Source organism: Cololabis saira, chromosome 22, assembly GCF_033807715.1.
Source record: "Cololabis saira isolate AMF1-May2022 chromosome 22, fColSai1.1, whole genome shotgun sequence".
NCBI lineage: Eukaryota > Metazoa > Chordata > Actinopteri > Beloniformes > Belonidae > Cololabis > Cololabis saira.
Genome location: NC_084608.1, coordinates 9,685,688 through 9,707,130, shown reverse-complemented (window position 1 = coordinate 9,707,130; position 21,443 = coordinate 9,685,688). Strand labels below are relative to the sequence as shown.

The window sequence follows — 21,443 nt, the reverse complement described above, 5'->3', positions numbered from 1 at the left end:
TGCCAGGTTTTGATATTGTGAGTTGCTTCTGCTGCCTCAGGCTGTGAGGAATTGGACTCACCAAAGCGAGTGTAGACATCAGTCACGGCCTGGTTCATGGCCATGTCTATGAGACCTCGGCCCAGGCAGTAATGGGGGAAGATGTGCAGCACCGCCTTTAACAGCTGGTTGAATCTGAACAGCGCCTGGTCGGAAATCCCATAAAAACAACAGCACTGTGAAAAGGAGGACGGACAGAAAACAGAGCCCAGAAGTTCAGGCTTCTTGAACTTACCGAGGTGCCTTCAAAGAGGTCGAGGATGAAGGTGATGGCACTGCTGTTGATGCCGATGAACAGATTGATACATGACAGGGAGACGTACGCTGTGCTCGGGACACTGAACACGTAAGACATGGGGTACATCATCGGAGTCACAGACCAGCTGGAAGAGACGCAGATGAACAAGAGAATGAGTCAAGTACGCGGCTGCAGCGACATTTCACAGATAATGGACGGATGGTCCATGTGGTGAATTAGAGGCAGCTTATTGTGACACATTCTGTTCAGAATCAGCTCAAGACAGAAGTGCTCCCTGCATGTTACTGTTAAGGGAAACTATGACTACGTTTACATGCAGTCAAAATTCGGGTTATTGCTAATATTCCGGTTACTGAAACATTCGGAATATTCTGTTTACATGGTAATTAATCATTCGAGATATCTCGATCAAACTAGCGACGCGCGGAGAACGTGATGACGCAATTAGCGTCATTTCCGCTTCTTCTTCCTGTATCCAAATTCAAAACAAATGCTGCTTCGCGCAACTTTTCGCTCACCTTCTTGTAAATCTGTCTATCCCGTACTTTCTACCGTCTACAAATGCAGAAATGTTCATATCCTTCATTACATTTATGAAGTGATTAGTCTCCTCCTCACTCCAAAAGTGTGGCGTGGTCTTGCGTTTCGCCGTGTTTATAAGAACTTCCTGGACTCAAAAGACCAGGATTCCTTGTGAACAGAGCATGTGCAGAAAACAAATTCCTGTTCCGTTTGATGGGGATATTCCGTTTGGCGTTTACATGACCAAATATTTGGGTTTTAAAAGGAATAACCCAGGGCTCATATTCGGGTTTTTAAAAACCGGAATATGAGCAAATCCCGGTTATTCAAAGGGGTTATTGGTGTTTACATGGCCGTGCAAATTTGGGTTATTGCCAATATTCGGGTTTTAAAAGGGTTATTGAGTGCAAAACCAGTCACTGTCTTTTAGGACTTCAGAGTTTCCTAAACCCTGACCAGTTTTCTTCTCCACAGCCGTGAGACACCAACTCAACCACGTTCCTGTTTAAGGATGCTATTCGTCATGATTCACCGACACATCACGTTCTTCCAGGCCTCACATTTGACTTCCTCTCTCTTCATACCACTGATGAATTGATTTTTTTTTTTTGTCCTTGCCGTTTTGAAAACTTCAGACAGGTTTTTATGAGCACTCTTGAAGGTTTACACAGGTTGCAGATCATTTTTATTTGGTTCGTTTCTGAGAAAAAACAACATTCCCCGTTCTTGGTTGAACCAGAGCTTGGGCTCCTCCTGTGATTAAATGTTTCGTAAACACGTCACCTGCTAAGCCGCGTAAAACTCTCAAGGATTTGAAAAAAAAATGTCCCACAAGATGAACTCATTGAAAAAAAACTTAGTTAGGCATTTGTTGCATTTCAGAAAACACATCTACATTGTACCTATTTTGTTGCCCTTTTTAAAGGGCGAGAGATCAATTTAAATATAATATATATAATATAAATAGGTTTTAAGTGTGACATTTATACACATTACCTTGCAGCAGAATACACATTTGAATTCACATTTGTAAAATCATTAGAGATGCTTTTAGTATCATCAATTTTTAACTATTATAGAAAATTAACTAATCATTTAAAAAAAAAAAATGTAGAGTTAGAGCAATAAACTATAATGACAACTCACCCGTAAAGCATTAGCAGGGCAATAAGTGGCTGCAGGTTGGTCGGAGACGTGTAGCACTTCTTATCAAAGAAGAGGAAAATCTTCACCACCAACGCTGCACTGATGGAGTAATTGACCTGCAGGATGTCACAGAACACACCTGCCCTTGTAAAAGCTATTATTATACGCCCCAGATTAGAGTGGCTCATCAGGGGAAGACATGCTCTAATAAGTAGCCGCGCCACCGTACCATGTCCCAGAGGAAGTTGGCCATCCAGTACACCAGTGGACTGACGCCGCTGACAAACTGCAGGTGTTTGGCCTGAGTGACCCGCTCCTGGATGAGGTACAGGACGAAGCTGGCGGGGACGAAGGACATGGCGAAGATGACGCAGATGGCCACCACTGCGTCCACCGAGGTGGTCAGGCTGGGGGAAGCACACAGACACGGGAGACATTTCCATAAGGTGAGGTTAAAGCTTTACTTCCTGATTTTCCAGCATTGAGCATTAATCTTTGTCGTCATTCCTAAAAAAAACCTGACTGGATTATTAAAAACGGGTGTGGGCCCGACTTTGGCCCCAAGTTATTAGATGACACATTTATTAGGTGGTCAGAGAGGGGCATAATAGCAATATGTACACTTGTGGAAGGAAAAACGTTTAAGACCTTTGATAAACTCAAACGGGAGTTTAAACTTGAAAACAGAGATCTGTACCGTTATTTACAGCTACGTAACTTTTATGACAAGGAAGTGAATAGGTACTTATCAGCGGAGATTAATGACATGATTGTATTTTTGATGGGTGCATATAAAACAACCCCCTCAAAGACTGTATCAAAACTGTATAGCTGTCTCCAAAAAAGTAATGGAAGAAATTCATTGTATATCAAATCAAAATGAGAACAAGTGAGAAGAGTGATTGGCTTTCCATGTGCAACACAGCAATCTTCAACTAGTTCGAGAAGATGGCGAGAATTACGCTTTTTTATCACTCCACACATTAAGACTAAACAAACACAACAACAGAATTGTTGGCGAGGGTGTGATCATGTAGTAGCCAATCACTCTCATATCTTTTGGGCATGTCCAAAAATACAATTATTCTGGCATAATGTTGTCCAAACAATGGAGGAAATTCTAAATCTAAGAATACCTAAAGACCCAAGGACTGTATATCTGGGACTTATGCCTGTTGGAGTAATTGGAAAGAGAGACATCTACCTCTTCAAAATATTGACTGTTGCAGCTAAGAAGGCCCTGACAAGACTCTGGATGAGAAGCGATTCCCCCAGGACTGAGACAATGGCTCGACATTGTTGAAGAAATATACGCAATGGAAAAATTGACTTTTTGTCTGAGAATTAGAGGAAGGGATTTTGCTCAAAAGTGGCAAAAAAGGTCTACATTTAAGGTCAAATCCCAGCCATGCCCTTAAAGAAGGGAAAGAAAAGAATGGCAAAATATGACATCTCCCCCAGGTAGTTATGTTATGATTGTTACTATCATTTTTTATTTTTATTATTATTATTTTTTTTTCTCTTTCCTCTCTGCGTAACTTGAAAAAGACAAAAAAAAAAAAAACACAGGTGTGGGGACATGGTGTGTGGGGCTGCCGGTCACTCACACGGTGATCTCAGAGAGCTGCTCTTTGGTCAGGTTCAGAGGATGGTTGATGGCGGTGATTCCATACTCGGCCAGATTGGCTCCCCTGGGCAGGTTTGCACGCAGGATGGCGTTGTTGGCCACATTCATGAAAGATACCATGGCATGCCAACCTTTATTGTTATACCACACCTGGGAAAAGTAGTGAGTGATGAGCACAGATGTGCTTTACCCAGTCATCCATATAATGAGCTGTACTGAACTAACCTTGACATTGTTTGGAGTTTCCATGTACCTAAGGAACGTCCCCACGTCCTTGTATGTTTGTTTGCAGTATTCGCCCTGAAATCGGCCCATTGCAACAGATTAAGAGTTTAATGGAGCTGACAAAAAAATAAAACAGTGTGCAGGAAAAGACAGTTGTACAAACAACCACACATGGTTGACAGCAAAGCCTCACCCCAGTAACGTTGAGAAGCCGCCCCAGCTGAACCGCTACATCCTGAATGGTCTTCGGCTCCACCTCTAACGCAGGGAGCCGTCCCCCGACTGATATACCTCCATACCTGCCAAGCACAGACAAACGCCTTGGAACAACTGCATGACTCCCCTGTAACACTGTAACTGCATTACACCAACCTCACCACTAGGGGGAGAACTACACCAGCAAATACACGCTTCAAACATGAGACTCCACATCCAGACATAAATGTGATATTCTTGTGATATAAGTGGGATGGATATTTAAAAAATACCTTTGCTCATTCACCCAGTATTTGCTCTTCAAGCTGAGAGACAAATCACAAGAGAATCATGTTTTAATCTTTTCACATGCTGAAATGCAAAAACCAAAGAATAAAATAAAATGATAATAATAAAACAAGTATAACTCGCAATTTTCTCTTGAGCTAGAATTTGGGATATTTTGCCAACAACTTTCCTTTTGTCGTTATATCAGATATTACATTTTTTTAAATTAATGCACAGGGTCACGTTTACATTAATATAGAACAAGAGTCAGTGCAGAATATTTTATATTATGTTCAGCCCTATTTTTCTTTTTGTCACTTATTCCTTTTGAAATGTAGCAGATATCCAGTACCTGGTTCTGATCAGGCGAGGGTAGGTCTTCACCAGGTAGTCAGAGATGTTTCTGCCAGTGAGGTCCATCAGCACATCTCCTGTTGACTGGATCCTCTGGCAAACGAGCATGTGTTTTATATGAGACAGAAGAAAAAGTGGTTCCAGTTATGGATTCAATTATTTTATTCCGGCGATAACATTTTCAGCTTTTCTGTGCATATCGTGCTCTGGTACAGCATCAGTTAAGCGGACTACCTGCGGAGGCGGCAGGCCTCCGGCTCCCTCGGGACACACGGGGAGCATGGTGAGCTTCTTGGGCGTGCTGCACTGACACTCAGGAGACGGCCTGAGCGAGTCCCACTCTGGCCCCTCCAGCATTTCTATCAGGGCAGGGTTGACCAGAGGCATCTCCCACTCAGTGGTGATGTTGTTGCAAGGGAAATCTCTGTGAGGGGAAGACATGGACCCATGCTGTCAAACTTAATATTCCAGTGAAGAAAGTGAAAGAAAAAGGTCCCATCTTTGAAGGTTCCTTACTCCAGCGGTTCGTCCACCATACAGCGAGTCCCAAAACCCGGCTTATCCAACAACACCTCCGCAAAGTATCTCATCTGAGCATCCATGGGATGCTCATTGCTGCAAAGGATGATTCAATTATATAATTTCAGAAATTTTACAATTATTTTATGTCATATCACTTCATTTGAACTAAATAAAGCTTTTACAGCTGTCACAAGTCTCCTCATGAGACTTTAAAAGCAGAGCGGATGCCCACCTGAAGAAGGTGTACTGTCGGCCGTACATCCAGGGGGACAGGGTCAGGCTGGGGTACTCTCCAAACGGTGGGACGATGAGCGTGAACGTCAGTGCCAGGAAAACAAAGCTGGCTGGAAGCACAATCTATCAGAAACAAAGACACAAATGCAATCAGATGTAGAGAATAATAAATACATCTGTAGCACTCGACCACGTGGGATGAAATGTGCACAAATGTGCACATCACTGAGATATTTTTCAGTGATTAAATATACATATCTAGCCTAAATTAAATGTAAAATGTTACCAAGTAATAAGCAAGGCTATGAAGGTTAGTGATGTTGCTGTGGTGTGTTAGACTCATGACAATCACCTGGGCGATGAAGTCTTTGTAGGAGCGCGTGGCGTGATGCCACCTCTTGATCAGCAGGGCAAAGAACTGCTTGATTGTGAGACTGAGGCCTCGGACCTGGTACGACCCCCTCCCCGCACCGTCCTCCGAGACGTCTCCCGGGCCCCGGCCGTTCGTCTCTGACAGAACAGATCACGTCAGGTCGGTGTGGACTCGCTCGTGCCAGCTGCACCAAAGCTAACTAAGAAAACGTGGCCAGCTACTACAGCGTATCGTCTACTGTGCGCTACGATCAGAACATATTTGCCAGTAACTCTAACAGCGTTGCAGTGATGCAGTTGTGCTCCCATGATGCTACGAGCATAAGCCGCAAAAATTTTACTATTTTAGTTGCAAAGCTGCAATATGCTGTTGTCAGGAAAAACACTTGACCAGAGTATATTCAATTCTCTAATATGATTAATAGAGCTCTTTTATCATCTTTATAGCTTTAAACATTTTTAAAGTAAAATTTGATGTGTTGGGTGCTAATTAGCTTAGCAAAAAAGTTAAAACGGGGCTAATGGTTGCCATGGCCCAGATTACTAGTAAATGAATAAATAAATATATATATAAATAAATAAATACTAGCATTTCAGTGGTATAGAACTCCACACATGGACAAATGTGTCGGCACTGTACCATCACAGAAAGAGAAACCCACAACGGTAACTGAACGATCTGACACTGACATACCTTGACCTTCACGTTGACCTTTATTGTTGGAAGTTGTTCTGGTTTAATACGTCACTACGGTCAAATCACTTTCAGCCTTTTTATAGTGGCACAAAATAATTAGTCCAGGCCGGTTCACAAGCTCTATATTTTTTGATGATTCTACAGAACCACAATTCAAACGCAATGTCTGATTTTCAATCGGTAATGTTCATCATTAATTGTTACGTTTGTGAGTTTCAGGTTATTTCAGTGACCTTGGTGGCCTTTTCTTTATTTAATGGGAGGATACCAACACATTTGTCCGTGAGTGCAGGTGTCAGCCTGTGATGTTTTGTTATCCAGGTTCTACTCTGGGCTGAACCACACTAACACCAGTGCGGTATTTGTGCTTAATAAACAGGTTTGCTGTCATAGGCAACCCTCCAACTGTTGGAACCATCCATTGTTTCTCATTGGAAACTAAAATAAACTAAAATAAAAGTGTTCAGGTGTGTTTGTCCCACAACGGCAACAGTTGCCAGGAGCAACGAGCCTGAAAGCCACCGTCACCTTTGGGTGCTTCCACATCAACAGCAGCTCTGTTGGATCCAAAGAAACTAGCTCGCGAAATCTTTTGTAAGGCTTTTATCCCTTGGAGGGTTGAAGAATGATACGAGGGACATAACGTACATGATCAGGGATAAACAGATAAGACGGGACAACAATGAGAACAACACAATCAAACACAATAAGTTAACAGGAAGAGACGGGGAAGTTAGAATGAGGTTCTACAAAAAGTTGTGCTGTTTTCCTCCTTTTATGTACCTTGGATGAATTTCTTGCTGGTTGCATTTCCGTCTGCAGTGACTTTTAGAAATATCTGAAAGAAAATGGGTTATTGTCAGGTCTCGGAGCTATCTAGAGGTCTTTATAAACATAATTAACATATGACTGGCTGCCTAAACAAAACTCTTATGTTCTCTTCTGCCTTCAATCCAAAATTGATCCATTTGTTTGGATCAATTTCCAGTTTCCACGCACCTCCTCCAGAGACGTGTCGGACACGCCGAAGCTGCTGAGGCCGATGTCCACCAGCGTCTCCTCCAGCTCCCTGAACAGGCTGGCGTAGGCTCTGGGCTGGAAGTTCCGGTTGGGCAGCAGGAACGTCAGCTCCTGGCCGATGGTCTCGATGAGACGAGCCTGCGGCACGTGGTGGTGGACCAAGGCTACGATGCTGTCCATGTTACCTGGAGACGGGAGGAACAACTAGTCACATTTACACTTTCACAGCTGTTCAAGATGTTTTCAAGACGCCTGCTTTCATTTCCTGCATCTATTTTTGGCAAATTATTCATATTCATATTTGTACATGTGAAATAAATCAGCTGAGAGACATTTTCCAAACATTTAGCATATAAAAGCAAGACTGCAGGTCTTTCCATCTGAGTTGTGGTGTGTTAACAGCAGGTACAGTGAGGAGACCAACTGCAATCTGTCACACTCAAGTTGATAGCTACAATCATAGTATTGATGTGACATTCGTACCCTCCATCTGTCTGTCTGTGACCTGACTCTCCTCCTGATCCGCTTTAAACTTGGAACACTTGGAGCATTGACAGGAGCAGTCCTGCGTGCAGTCACAGCCGGGCTGCAGGGAAACACGACACCAGAGAGCATTTCAAAACAACAACAAACAAAACAATTATAATCATAATTTATAATTATTTCATAATTTAATCTTTCATGTCTTTGATTTCTCCGCTGTGCTCACAGGCTACGTACCGGGGACACAACAGAGAATGTGGGTGTGACTCTGTGGAGCTTTGATCAGACTCTTAACTAGTGTTTCTATATGGAAGCCAGCGTGAGCGTGCACGGGTTTTGATGTGGGTGACCCTTCTCACCCTATAACATCTATCCCACTAACCAGTCTGCCAGCAGCATAAATCAACCTTCATCCTGAAATGATCCTTTCATTTTCCAAAGCCCTGCAGAAAGAAGCACCTCATCTACACTGAGCCCACCTTGAGGGCGTCGTGCTTCATGCGGCGTACGAGCGTGAGGTAGAAGCCTGCACCAAAACAGTTCTTGAGGAATATGGGGGATCCACAGCAGTAGAGGCGACCCTGAGAGATGATCGCCACCCGGTCGCTCAGCAGGTCCGCCTCATCCATGTGGTGGGTGGACATGATCACCGTGCGCCCTGCAAAACGGGCAAGGGAGGGATGATAAGAGGAGGACAAATAGAAGAATGTAGAGGGTAAAATGTGCCTCATGAGCTCAATCATGCTTCATGACAAGCATGACCACGGTTGTCTGCGTTACCTGTGCGGTACTTGAGCAGGAGGTCCCAGATTGAGCGCCGGGAGTATGGGTCCACCCCAGAGGTGGGCTCATCCAGGATCACCACCTTGGCTCCACCAACAAAAGCCAGGGCCACTGACAGCTTCCTCTGCATGCCCCCTACATAGGAACAGCATAAGGTATTGATGGTCCTCATACCAATTCAATTTAATTTTACTTTATATAGCGTCTATTACAACAGAAGTTGTCTCTAGGCGCTTTCCAGAGACCCAGAACATGACCCCCGAGCAATTATTACATAAACAATGGCAGGTAAACCAGTGTGGTTTCAGTTTGCAAAAAAGCGAGCATTAATACAACGGTGTCCTAAGTGTGCATTCAAACAGACCTGAGAGGTTCTGAACCAGCTCATCTCTCTTGTGAGGAAGGCCCAGGTCCTGCAGCATGTTCTCCACTTCCTCCTGAGCCTCGGCCGCCGGGCTGCCCTTCAGCAGCGAGTAGAAGAGAATATGCTCCGCCACGGTCATGCTGAAACAAAACCAGACACAGCTGAGGAGACATCGCTCCAGGTGTAACCGTAAATCTGCATGTGCACCACAAAGCCCTAATAATTTCTCAGCTGTGCGAAGTTAAGTGTGGGGACACTCTGATGCGTAGTTTGATTGAATCTGAGGTCTGCATACTGCTGAAAGAGGATGTTGTGTTGAGGGCACATGCCCAGAGACAGCCGGATGCTGTCCATGTCCGTGCGGATGTCCTTGCCATAAATGGTGGCCGTCCCCGAGGTGGGAGGGAACATGCCAGTCAAGATGGACCTGTGAGAAGGAGAACATGGACTTTTACACCTTCACTCTTCACTGCATTTGAGGAAGCCTGCTCGTACAACAACGTGTTACGGACATGGTGGTGGTCTTTCCAGCTCCGTTGTGGCCGAGGAGGGCGGTGATCTGGCTCTCGTAGAAATTGATGCTGAGCCCATCGACGGCCGGTGGGGAGCAACTGCTGAACACTTTGACCAGGTCTTGGACACAAACTCCCTTCACCAGATCTTCTGGCTCTCCTTCAAAGAAGGAGTGCTCTGCAGAGATAATAAATAACATTGCTTTTGTTTCTGCAGCAGTGGGGAACACGATTACATCATTTTGAATACTCTCAATCACGTTCTTGGAAAAAGTAGTAGAAGTGTATTTATTCTACCAAATGTTGATGAGGGAGTGAAGCATGACATCAGGTGACAGGAATGCAGTGCAGTGTAAAGAAAAATCTAATGTCACTCATTAACTGAGCATGAAACTGAGAGGTGGACTGTGTGTGTTCACATATGCTGGCAAGAGCAAACACGCACAAGGACACTGAGTTCCCACACAATCAATCTCAGCTGGGACAGAAAGCTCTGAGAAAGACATCCAGCCTGCACTGAGATCGGGAGTGTGTTTCTATTTAATAACTTCATTAATTGGAGGTGAAATATGCTGGTGAGCCTTGACCCTGATGAAAGAGTAATTACTGTACCATCGTTCTCGTGGCTTCTCTCATCTTCAGACTGGTCCTCCTTCCCCAGCCTCTCGCGCTCATCGTGGTGCTCGCATGAGGGGATGGCATCCTTGGCTTGGGAGTTTTCCTTCTCAGCATTTTCCTCCTCTTGTTTCTGCACCTCCACTTGTTCCTTTTTTGCCAGGTTATCGAAGCCTTTTTTATCAGACGCAATGTTGTCAATCCCTTCGGAAAATTGGGCTCAAATTAGTCTCTCAACAAGATGACAAATGTCATGACACAAAGTCCAGTCTGGTATTACAATTAGCGTTGATAAAGATGATAATAACTAGTGATGCACCGAAATGAAAATTTGTGGCCGAAACCGAAACTGAAAATAATAATAAACACTTGGCCGAATACCGAACAATACCGAACATGGTTCTTCGCAGTTTTTCATTTATTTTGCCAATTTTTTCAACATTGCATAATTCAAATAAATTTGATTTAGGCATGCTTTTCAAAGAAAAAAATATTTTACAAAATTACAAGGTAGAAAATATTAATTGAACATAAAAAACTGAACATTTTTTAATTTCCCAGCATTATGTTGTTTTGGTTCCACCTCGTGGTGAATGTTAGGTAAAATTCAAACAATTTATGTTTGTGTGGTGCAACAGTTACGGGAGCAGCCAGTCTATTTCCTTATATTACAACGCCATTATTAATTGTTCGTTTTTTTTCCCCACTTATTCCACCGAACACCGAAAGTGTTTTTTTGCCATTTTCGGCCGAACAATTTCGGTTACTGAACAATCGGTGCATCACTAATAATAACATTTAAAAAGCCTAAAGCAAATATAGAAACCATAACGTGGTAAGTTCACCTGAAGCTGGAGCCACACTGTTGAGCCAATAACAAGGCAGGAAGGGGAAATAAAATGGGCGGCCAATTCCATATTGTCCTGTGAGGACAATAAAAATGTAACATGTTAGCATTTTGTGCGTTTTAGGATGTAATCAGACCCTTTATTTCTTTCTGGCACACTAACCTGGAAAGACATTGTCCAGGTACCAGGCCACAACGCCGTACAGCACCGTGTCCAGGCCCAACATGCAAATGGAGGTGAGGAAGGAGAACTCGTCTCCCTCCAGGGGGCTGGTCCGGATGTTATCCCACTGGAGACCCATGCCCTGCTCCTCGTACCGGGATAAATACTCTGTACCGAAGCCGAAGGCCACTTGGGACAGCAGACTCTGCAGCAGGAGGCAGTTGCAGCATCAGATTTGTTCAGCCTATTCAGATAATCTGCTCTGTTTTGTGATTACAACCAGTACTCGAATTGACAATTATTTGACAATTTTCACCTGTTTCAAGGAAATTTTCACTTGAAATAAGTAGGAAAATCTGCCAGTGGGACAAGATTTATCTTCTTATTACAAGCAAAAAAATCTTGTTCCACATGCAGATTTTTCAACTTATTTTAAGTGAAAATCTACTTGAAACTGGTGAAAATTGTTGTTTTTTCCAGTGATGAGTCTTGTTTTAAGTGTAATTCGATTTTTTTACTAAAATGAGACATTTTAATTAGAAATAAGACAAATATTCTTGTTAAGATTTTGAGTTTTTGCAGTGATCCATGTTACTTATCCTGTGAAGGACAGAGTCATATTGATAAGTTCAGAAAACTGTTTTTTATTGTTGTGTTTTGATGTATTTGATGTAAGCCCAGTGGATATTTAAAGCTTACAGAAAGCTGCATTTAACTGCTGCTATGTCATTCCTGCAGTATTTCTGCAGGTGTTTTGGTCACTGCTATTATTTGTAATATATTATATTATTTGTAATCAGCACAAATTATCTGTCCCCATATGATAAAATCCACCATCCACCCTGATATTTTTTTTTACAACTCGAGTACTGATACCAACTGATTAAATGTTGGCGTGCTTCGGTTACGGAGACTCACCACCAGGATCTTCATGTCTTTGGTGATGTGGTCTTGCCAAGCGAAGCAGAAGATGTGTGGAAGATAAAGGGTGAAGTAAACGATGCCGCAGCAAGCCGCAGCCAGGTTGGCCTGGTTGAAGAAGACACTCAGCAGGAAGCATTGCATGATGGTAGCCGTGGTGAAGGTGAGCAGAAAGAGGAAAAGGATGACGGGATTGCTGTAGTTCAGTACTCTCCCTCCCTGGAGATAAGAGAGAGACAATTATCATTTTAGTTACCTGGAATATTTAATCATGACACCATCTTTTTGCAAAGAGTCTTCAGTGTGCTTGTATTCAGCACTGTTTGAAATGTGAAAACTGGATCTTTATGGGATTTTAGTAACCTTAGTATGTTGAGCAGAATTCACAAGTCCACAGCTTTCACACATTTTGAATGATTTAGGTAGGAAATCCTTCCACAAGAGGACGCATGAGCCCTCATCACAATCTGTGAGGTATTACCAGCTGTTAATCATTGCCGAGTCCATTCCTGCAAATCCTGCAGGATCCTTCCACTGACACAATTCTCATGATGTCATGCTATCTACAATCATCCTATTAATTATTTACAGGGCAAGTATCTGCTGTGAACTCTTTTTTTAGCAACTGATTATTTCAAGGAGAAAGAGTAATGATTCACAACAAAAACGGACAGTTTCTTGACATTTATTCGTTGAAAAGTTAGCTTGAACAAGAACAGGTGGAGCAGAGATCTCTGATAAAGTAATAGAAGATCATATCTCATGTATTGCTTGTCAGGTTTATGTGAGAGAATGTACATATTTGTTGAATTTGTTATTGTTTTCTTACCATGATGATGACTGTGAGAAGAGCTGTGCTGGTGCCCATCATGATAAAGCTTTCAATAAACCAAGTAGACCAAATGACACCGTTGGTGACCCCCATGCCCTTCAGGGTCTCCTTCAAGCGCAGCTCCTTCTCCAGAACGATGCTCTTCACCACCATGGATACAGAGTAGACCCAGGCCAGGACCATGAAGATGGGGAAACAGCGGTTCAGGGTCAGCATGAAGCTACACGGAGGAGAGAGAGAGACACCTGAAGAACCTGCTCACTGACACACGGAACCAGAAATGTGTTCATCTCAGTTATATATGATCTAACTTTGATCTAGATCAAGGGTCGGCAACCCAAAATGTTGAAAGAGCCGTATTGGACCAAAAACACAAAAAACAAATATGTCTGGAGCCGCAAAAAATGAAAAGTCTTGTATCAGCCTTAGAATGAAGGCAACACATGCTGCATGTATCTATATTAGTTAGAACTGGGGGAAGATTTTTTTTTCATTATACACTTCGAGAAAAAAGTCAAAATGTCGAAAAAAAAGTTGAAATGTCGAGATTAATGTTGAAGTACAATTTTGAGAAACAAGTCGAAATGTAGAGAAAAAAGTCAAAATTTCGTGAAAAAAGTCGAAATGTTCGAATATCGAGAAAAAAGTCGAAATGTTGAGATTAATGTTGAAGTACAATCTCGAGAAAAAAGTCAAAATGTCAAGAAGAAAGTCAAAATTTCGAGAAAAAAGTCGAAATGTCGAGATTAAAAAGGAAAGGAAAAATTAAGAAAAAATAGGAAAAAAAGGAAAAAAAGAAAAAAAAAAGAAAAAAGAAAAAAAAGAGAAAAAAAGAGAAAAAAATGAAAAAAAAGAGAAAAAAAGAAAAGAAAAAAAGAAGAAAAAATGAAAAAAAAGGTCAAACATTTTCTGAAAAAGCTCCAGGAGCCACTAGGGCGGCACTAAAGAGCCACATGCGGCTCTTGAGCCGCAGGTTGCCGACCCCCGATCTAGATTATGTTTCCACTCACAGATCATCCACATAACAAGGGTAGGGTATCTGCTGCAGGTAGACACCCAGAGGCCACTCCTTTCCTGTCTGAGTCTTGATGATCCCGTGCTCTATGATGTCCTGCAGGTAAGCGAAGCCGCCCCAAACGTAGCGCAAGTCGTCCATTGGATCAGCCCTGGGTCCAGGGTCCCAGTACCTAAGAAATACACGCATGTTTAGCATCTTCCCAACTCTGACGCACTGTTTCTACTTAAGGTCTGAGCCTGACCTGTCTTTGACTTTATTGGTGCGCTCCACGGTGTCGATATCCATGCGGATTTTGAACTTCATGTGAGGCGGAACATTAGTAGTCCAAGAATACATGTTCATAAAGACGAGGCCTGCCCAGAACTTGCCGTCCTCCAACAGATGTAAGGCACGATGGGTAACGGCGTCCTCGTCAGGCAGAGCCGTGAACTTATCGAGGACGATACACTGGGAGATGAAGGATGAACGAAAGAGAGAATAGAAATAGAATAGAATAGAAAGCCTTTATTATCATTATACTGGTACAATACTGGTACAATGAGATTAGGCAGGAGCTCCGTAAAAATGCATACATGCAAAAACTATGTAAACAAGTCAAGACTGTAAACAACAAAATGGGAAACATTAGACATAAATATATATATATATATATATATATATACATACACACTATAAAAAAATGAGTGAATGAGAGAATAATAATAATGTACATGAATAAGTGGAAGAATATTGCACTTGACTGGATGGGAGGAATATTGCACATAGATGAATTAAGGAATATTGCACATTATGCATGGGGAATATTGCACAGTATGAGGTAGTTTACTGAGAGAGGTACAAAGAAAAATTAAAGCTGCAAGCAGCGATGAACGGGCCCTTGCGCGTGCAATTGTCACCCATAAAGATCAAGGACTCAAAACTAAGTCCAATGACACCACCCATGACTCTTTATGTGAAACCATTAAAAAAAATATGGCAGAGAATAGGAACTATCAAATATCGACCAATCAGATGAAGGGGACGCGCGCTTTTTGGCCTCTATCGTCGCCACAGTAACGCTTTTGACTGAGAAAAGTAATGCGCGTCGTCGCAGGATGGAGACGCATATTTTGATGTATAACACACCTGGGTGTACGTTACGGTTCGGGCTGAATTAACGGCCGAAGAAGTGGCATAAATTGCGCCAAAATTACACGATTAATTCAAAATAACTTCCTGTTCGGTTTCGGCCATGGCGCTAAGATACTTTTCTTTAAGTTGAGACATGATACAAGTGTGTACCGATTTTCGTGCATGTACGTCAAACCGTATTGTGGGGCTTGAGGCAAAAAGTTTTCTAGGGGGCGCTGTTGAGCCATTTTGCCACGCCCATTAATGCAAACCATGAAATATCAAATTTATCACCAGGCCTGGCTTGCGTGCAAAATTTGGTGACTTTTGGGGCACGTTTAGGGGGGCAAAAAGGCCCTTATTTCGTTGGAAGAAAAAACATAAAAACGAGAAAAACCACGAGGATAACATCCCCTACAGATACAATAGGGCTTTTGCACTTACGTTATTAAACACCTGGAAGGTGTTTAATAACGTTAAACACCTTCCAGAAAGAATGACAACGCTAACATACTGACATTCAGCAGGTGTGATGTTTCTTGGTTCATTTGTTTTGTGGAGCTAAAATTCAATAACATTGTCAACTGATTTATGCAACTTACAAAATATCTTATATGTGAAGGTTTTGTACAAAAAAAAACCATTGGGAACAGTAAAAGAAAAATCACGACATCCCATAAAACATTTCATCGATGTTCCAAAATCAACCATTCAATCTGCTTATAGTCTGTAAAATGGTTCAATTAATTTTAAAGGAAATGAAAAACCAAAAAGGCAATGAAGTCATCTCAGATTTATCCTTCCGTTACCAATAATATTGACATTTAATGAGGAACCATCTCATAGTTGTTGAGATAGTCCAGCCTCGACTAAAGCGCTGGACCGACTAACCAGGTAACGCTGCCGTCCTTTGAGCTATTCCTGTCACACGGCCAGAAATGTGAAAAGCCCAGAAATACCAGCGCTGGCCAGAAACTCAAAGACCCTCTCACATTTGCAGAAGGGCTTGTCTTCTCCCTGAAAAGCGTGTCTGATATAGCCATTCACTGTAAACTAATGCAAATAAGGAGGGCTCGGGTCCAAAGGGAGTCCTTCCAAAACAGTTATTTACCCCTCAAAGTACAAACCCAGAACGTACAAATGCAATTTGCTGTGCCAACTAAATCCATACAGCCCAAATGCAGGCACTTTCACACTTTATAACCGAACATGACCAGTCAGTGATTTCCACCTAAAAGACCGTCCCTTTATTTACTGAAGCATTCGCTGACGGGACCCCTGCAAGCCCCCCGTGGAGCGGTGGTACGATGCACATCCGTGCCACCAACGTGAGCCGGCCAACCATCAAGCTCACGGTCATTGTTGCCTCTTTATAAAGAACAGTGGACGGAGTGACAGCTGTATCTAATCGGCCTCCGTCGTTCCCAGTAACCCTGTCACACTCAAGTGCTGTAAGCTTCAACTTGGACAAAAACAAAGTGCAGCGACCGTCTACCCAGCCTTGCCCCCAGTACACCCCGTGTTACCCCCCATTGCAATAAGCCTCTCATCCCCATTAGCCTTTGGATGGAAAGGGGCCGTTTCCATTTTGTTTCAGATGAATTGGCGTCCACAAACGTGGAGGGTCTCCGCAAGAAATGGTATGTGATGTTTTTAACCAACACTCAATCACGGCTGAACAAAAGCGAGCGGACAACCTGCTTTTACTGCTGCCTCATGCCCACCTGGGTCGACTTTCACACATGTTGATAGCCGAACAATTTACAGAGGCAGAAGACACTCGATCTAAATCTAATGATGAGAAGTGGGGCTCAGTGCAAAGTGCTTAGCTGACCAGGGTATTGAAATCAGGATTATTTCATGAATGAGCCTTTGCTTCAACTTTACATTTGAAATGGGAAGTGAAAAGTAAAGATTGTTACTGGTAAAGTCCTCAGGGATGAGAGTAAAAACATTTGAAATAATAAATCTGACACTTTCTACAGCAGGCACTAATCTTTATTCTTATGAATACTAAAAAGGCATCACATTAATGATTATATATTCTTTTCAATAATTGTTTGTTGTTGTTTTTTTTTTAATGTTTTACAGTTTGGAGATGAGAAGTTAAAACACTATGAAAGTTTCACACAATATTTATCATATTTAAGCTATTTTCTCCTGACTCCTCAAACGTGTTCAAACAATCAGCAGCCACAGGTTCACAGGACCTGTGATGGTCAAGTTGCACTTCCTGGTCCACCAGACTCATGTTCAGAGCTAATTTCTGGATAGAGAAAGGCCTGATACGATGTGCCCTCGTAACAGGCCACAAATCTTAGAGAACAAGAGGCTATATGCTGCAAGATTGGGAAACGATGCCCCAAATAAGAGCAGAAGAACCTTAAAATGATTTTTTTACAGTGTGATACTTCTGTTGGGGGATGTTACAAAGTCGTGACAGGGCAGAGTGAATCAACCTCAAGCTGATATACATTTGTCTGACAGTTATAATCGCCTTCTTCAAGAGGAAGGCGATTATGAAAAAAAAAACAGTTCTCCTTTAATAAATCCTGCAGGACTTACTTCTCCGTACTGATTGAGCATCCGGATGACCCGGTCGATGAGGCGGAAGACGTCCCGCCAGTCAAAGTTAGGCATGTCATATGGACGGTTCTCTGGTGGGCCATTGTGCAGGAAGTTCAGGAAGTGTTTGGAGAAGAAAGGTGCATCTTCCAGACTCCTGTCGATGAAATCCATCACAGATGGATTGTTGATGGTATCCTGAAACAAACATAAAGGTATAACATTAGAATTTATCCAACCACTTAGAGGAAAAATCTTATTTTTTTAAAAGGATTAAGAGAAGATACAAGACTAAAAGTCCACTCCATCTCACTTATCTGAAGTGGTCGCCTCTGCTCTCTCCACTCAGCACATTTTCCTCACTTGAGGTCAACAACGCCACTAAAGCTCTCTCCTCCACACTGAACGAGCTCCAACCCGCCTCAACCAGTGCATTATGATGGATTACTGAAATGCTGCAGTAAATAAAAAGGTTTTTACCTTTCACTTAAAGCAACTGAGAGTTTCAGCAGCCCTGATGCATTCTGGGAGTTTGTTCCACAGGTGAGGAGCATAACATCTCAATGCTGCCACACTGTGTTTGGTTGTATCTTTGGGTACAGAAAGTAGGCGTTGCGCTGACGACCTGAGGGTTCTGGTTGGTTCATAATGGACCAGGAGATCAGAAATGTGTTTGGGTCCGAGACCATTCAGATTTATAAACCAACAGCAGGATTTTATCATCTACTCTGCGACAGACAGGAAGCCGATGTAAAGACCTAAATCCTGGAGTTGTATGGTCCACTCTCTTGGTCTTAGTGAGGACTGGGCCGCAGCGCTTGGGGAGACCCAGGAGAACAGCGTTACATTGGTCCAGTCCACTGAAGATAAAAGCTGGACAAGTCTTTCTTAGTCCTGCTGAGACCTCAGTCCTTAAAACCTGGATATGTTCTTTAGGTGACAACAGGCTGACTTCACTACTGTCTTAATGTGTAAAATAAATGTGTACAATTCCAAGCCCAGAGACACAGAAACTATTTTCCACCTTCAAACCAGCAACGTTGCCTCTTTTTCACCAGGAAGGCGACAGCTATCAGCAGCCCGTTTTGCTGATTTACTCAGAGATGATCAACTATTCTCAGCTCGAGGTGCATCATCTTATACAATATACACCCGAGTGAGTATAAAAATATATGAAAAATATAAAAAAGTATATAGGAATGCAAAACCTATAAAATAGAGGTCAGAAAATACTACGACATACAAGTTCTCAGAAGTATGTATAGTATAGAAAAATATTCTATATATAAGATTATATATGAATAGATGGAACCAGACTTGTCTATAGAAGAGTAAATAGATGTTGCACAGAATGGACAGATAATTGCACAGAGATTTGGTGAAATGACATTCCTTGAACAGTAATGTACAAGCTCTGTTGCAGCGAGGACATCTGCATGAATGAAGGAAAACCATCTCCAGCTAAACCTCTAAAAGACTGAACTGTTGGTGATCCCAGCCAACCGGTCTATATATAACAACATCAATGCCCAAATCGCTTCTGTCCCACCAAGGTTGTGAGAAACCTATTGTCCTGATGGATGACCAGTTGTCCTTCTCCAACCATGCGGCATCTATATTTCAAACTTACTCTGCGTGATTTAGCATCAGAAATATCAGACCCTATCCATTCTAATATGCCACAAAAACTCTTGATTTAAGCCGTAGTTTACTGCAATCCTCTGATTCTGGGTCTCCTGTCATTCACAGATAAACCTCTACCAATGGTACAAAGTGCAGCAACATGTCTGATGTTCAACCAACCAAACAGTGCTCACATCACACTCCACCGGTTAACCTTGGGGGCCTAAATAAACCTCAAGTCCCTAATGCTTGCCCACAAAGTGACTTCTGGGTCTTCACCCAGTTATTTAAACTGCTTCCAGATCATTACTTTCATCTACTGAACGTCATACAGCACGTTTACGCCAATACTCAAGCACATCCAGACTGTCCTCATCTGTGGTTCCACGCTGGCAGAATGAGCCAGTCGCTGTTGGAAGAGAGGAAGAGAGGAATCCCTCTCTACCTCCAGGGAACTCTTGAAGATGCATCTCTCCTTCTCTAATACCCTAACATGTCTAACTTTTCTTCATTCACTTCCTCTACATATCTACTGTGCACTTGACACAGCACTTAACGCCAGGCTCTCTAACTGCACTCTAGCTGGATGGCTGTTCTTGTAAGTCGCTTTGGATAAAAACGTCTGCTAAATGAGTAACTGTAACTTAAACTGAAGCAGAAATAAATTAGACTGGAGGATGGGCAGTGTTACAAAGAGAGGGATACATATTAAAGGGAAAAGAGATGGTATATTATGGTGAGATAAGCTTTCGTATTCAAGCAGGAAATTCCTGAGACTTCAGAAAAAATTAGCCAGGAAAAAGCTCAGCATAAAACATCGTTTATCAGCTCTTTCAAAGAGGTAATTGTAGGGCATTGGAAGTGTGCTGAATAGGAACAACAGAACAGATCATCATGTGCAGTGCATGTTTCACATAACAGTAGTGCTTGTGCATGTAATGAGACGTCCGAACCATTAATTTATGTCGTCCCGCTGCGCTGCTGCCTTACCCGGATCATCCTGACTTGGATTCCATCTTGGAAAAAAGCCCAAATCTGCGGCGCTACCTCCTCCCAGGCCTTCCCCATCGTCCTCAGCCTCTCCAGCTCCTCAAATGTAGTGTTTGCCTGTGGCAGAGATCCACGTCAAAGTATAGTAAGATATGTAGATACAAACATTTTGCATTCTCCCACTTTTCACAACATAACATGTTGGGGAAAACAGTGACTCAACACGTGCACATGAAAGTCCTGGATTCTCATACACACAGTCACGGATCTCCTAATCTCCTGCTACATACCATTCCCACATTAATTGCTGTGAAAACAAGCTTTGCAAAGACAACACGCACATTCTCACACAAAGTATTCCCGCGGGCCTTTACAGATAACCAGCAACAAATGCACTCATTGCCAAATGGTCAAATATTTACTGCACGCTTATCGTTCAAACCCTGGATGTGTACAGTGCTTTGTATGGCGCATACCCAAGGCTGGCTACTTCAGCATTCAGTCATGTGCAGTGGGGGATAAAAGTACTCAAGAGTACACCCAATTAAACGCCTTCCTCTTGTGTGTGTCTGATTTTGGGTGACAATGGGGACAATGCAGCCGGGGTGACAATGGAGGCCGTTGGTGACAAGTGGCTGAATGCATTCAGCCGGCTCAGTGAATCCCAGTGAGGTTCCCACAAGTTAGAGCTTCCTGGTTCCACGAAACGGTTCAAAACAGCAGTCAAAAGGAGAGGAGATGGGAACTCCAGGATTCCTTAAGGTGAATTTGTCAAAGTGAAGGAGGGAAGGTGGTGCGGAGTGTTGTGGGCCCAGCTTTGCAAATGTGTTTCTACAGTTATTGCAATAAATACAATGAGACAATGAACACATACATTATATATATGTGACTTTATAGTATTTTAGTCGGACTTTCATACTAAAACTGTTAGATGTTTTCATTTTAATGCCTTAATTCAGATCTTCATGACTAAACCGTGGGAACACTTAAACTTAAGCATCTGGCTAAGACCCGCATACCTCAATATTACACAAGAGCACTCACATAAAACACGACAACATATGTTTCAAAGCACGGTTCTTCACTTGAAATACATTGTTGTGCAGCTTGAGAGCAC

The 21,443-nt window shown here is 42.6% G+C and overlaps 1 protein-coding gene across 1 annotated transcript in view; it reads right to left on the bottom strand.

Annotated features, from left to right (window-relative positions):
- The window catches only part of abca4a (ATP-binding cassette, sub-family A (ABC1), member 4a), a 40,384-nt gene that overhangs the window by 5,716 nt on the left and 13,225 nt on the right, over window positions 1-21,443 (bottom strand). The window contains exons 11-41 of the mRNA XM_061713939.1: window positions 20,327-20,443; window positions 17,714-17,911; window positions 14,280-14,485; window positions 14,031-14,207; window positions 13,018-13,240; window positions 12,186-12,407; window positions 11,268-11,472; window positions 11,103-11,180; window positions 10,255-10,461; window positions 9,643-9,820; window positions 9,426-9,557; window positions 9,131-9,270; window positions 8,764-8,901; window positions 8,463-8,641; window positions 7,984-8,086; window positions 7,480-7,685; window positions 7,264-7,318; window positions 7,009-7,089; window positions 5,764-5,921; window positions 5,410-5,534; window positions 5,172-5,270; window positions 4,890-5,079; window positions 4,654-4,748; window positions 4,307-4,339; window positions 4,012-4,117; window positions 3,819-3,893; window positions 3,574-3,743; window positions 2,196-2,373; window positions 1,967-2,082; window positions 275-422; window positions 62-185 (exon numbers count right to left, since the gene is read on the bottom strand). Coding sequence (XP_061569923.1) covers window positions 62-185; window positions 275-422; window positions 1,967-2,082; window positions 2,196-2,373; window positions 3,574-3,743; window positions 3,819-3,893; window positions 4,012-4,117; window positions 4,307-4,339; window positions 4,654-4,748; window positions 4,890-5,079; window positions 5,172-5,270; window positions 5,410-5,534; window positions 5,764-5,921; window positions 7,009-7,089; window positions 7,264-7,318; window positions 7,480-7,685; window positions 7,984-8,086; window positions 8,463-8,641; window positions 8,764-8,901; window positions 9,131-9,270; window positions 9,426-9,557; window positions 9,643-9,820; window positions 10,255-10,461; window positions 11,103-11,180; window positions 11,268-11,472; window positions 12,186-12,407; window positions 13,018-13,240; window positions 14,031-14,207; window positions 14,280-14,485; window positions 17,714-17,911; window positions 20,327-20,443 — 4,462 coding nt within the window. The remainder of the gene's footprint in view (window positions 1-61; window positions 186-274; window positions 423-1,966; window positions 2,083-2,195; window positions 2,374-3,573; window positions 3,744-3,818; window positions 3,894-4,011; window positions 4,118-4,306; window positions 4,340-4,653; window positions 4,749-4,889; window positions 5,080-5,171; window positions 5,271-5,409; window positions 5,535-5,763; window positions 5,922-7,008; window positions 7,090-7,263; window positions 7,319-7,479; window positions 7,686-7,983; window positions 8,087-8,462; window positions 8,642-8,763; window positions 8,902-9,130; window positions 9,271-9,425; window positions 9,558-9,642; window positions 9,821-10,254; window positions 10,462-11,102; window positions 11,181-11,267; window positions 11,473-12,185; window positions 12,408-13,017; window positions 13,241-14,030; window positions 14,208-14,279; window positions 14,486-17,713; window positions 17,912-20,326; window positions 20,444-21,443) is intronic.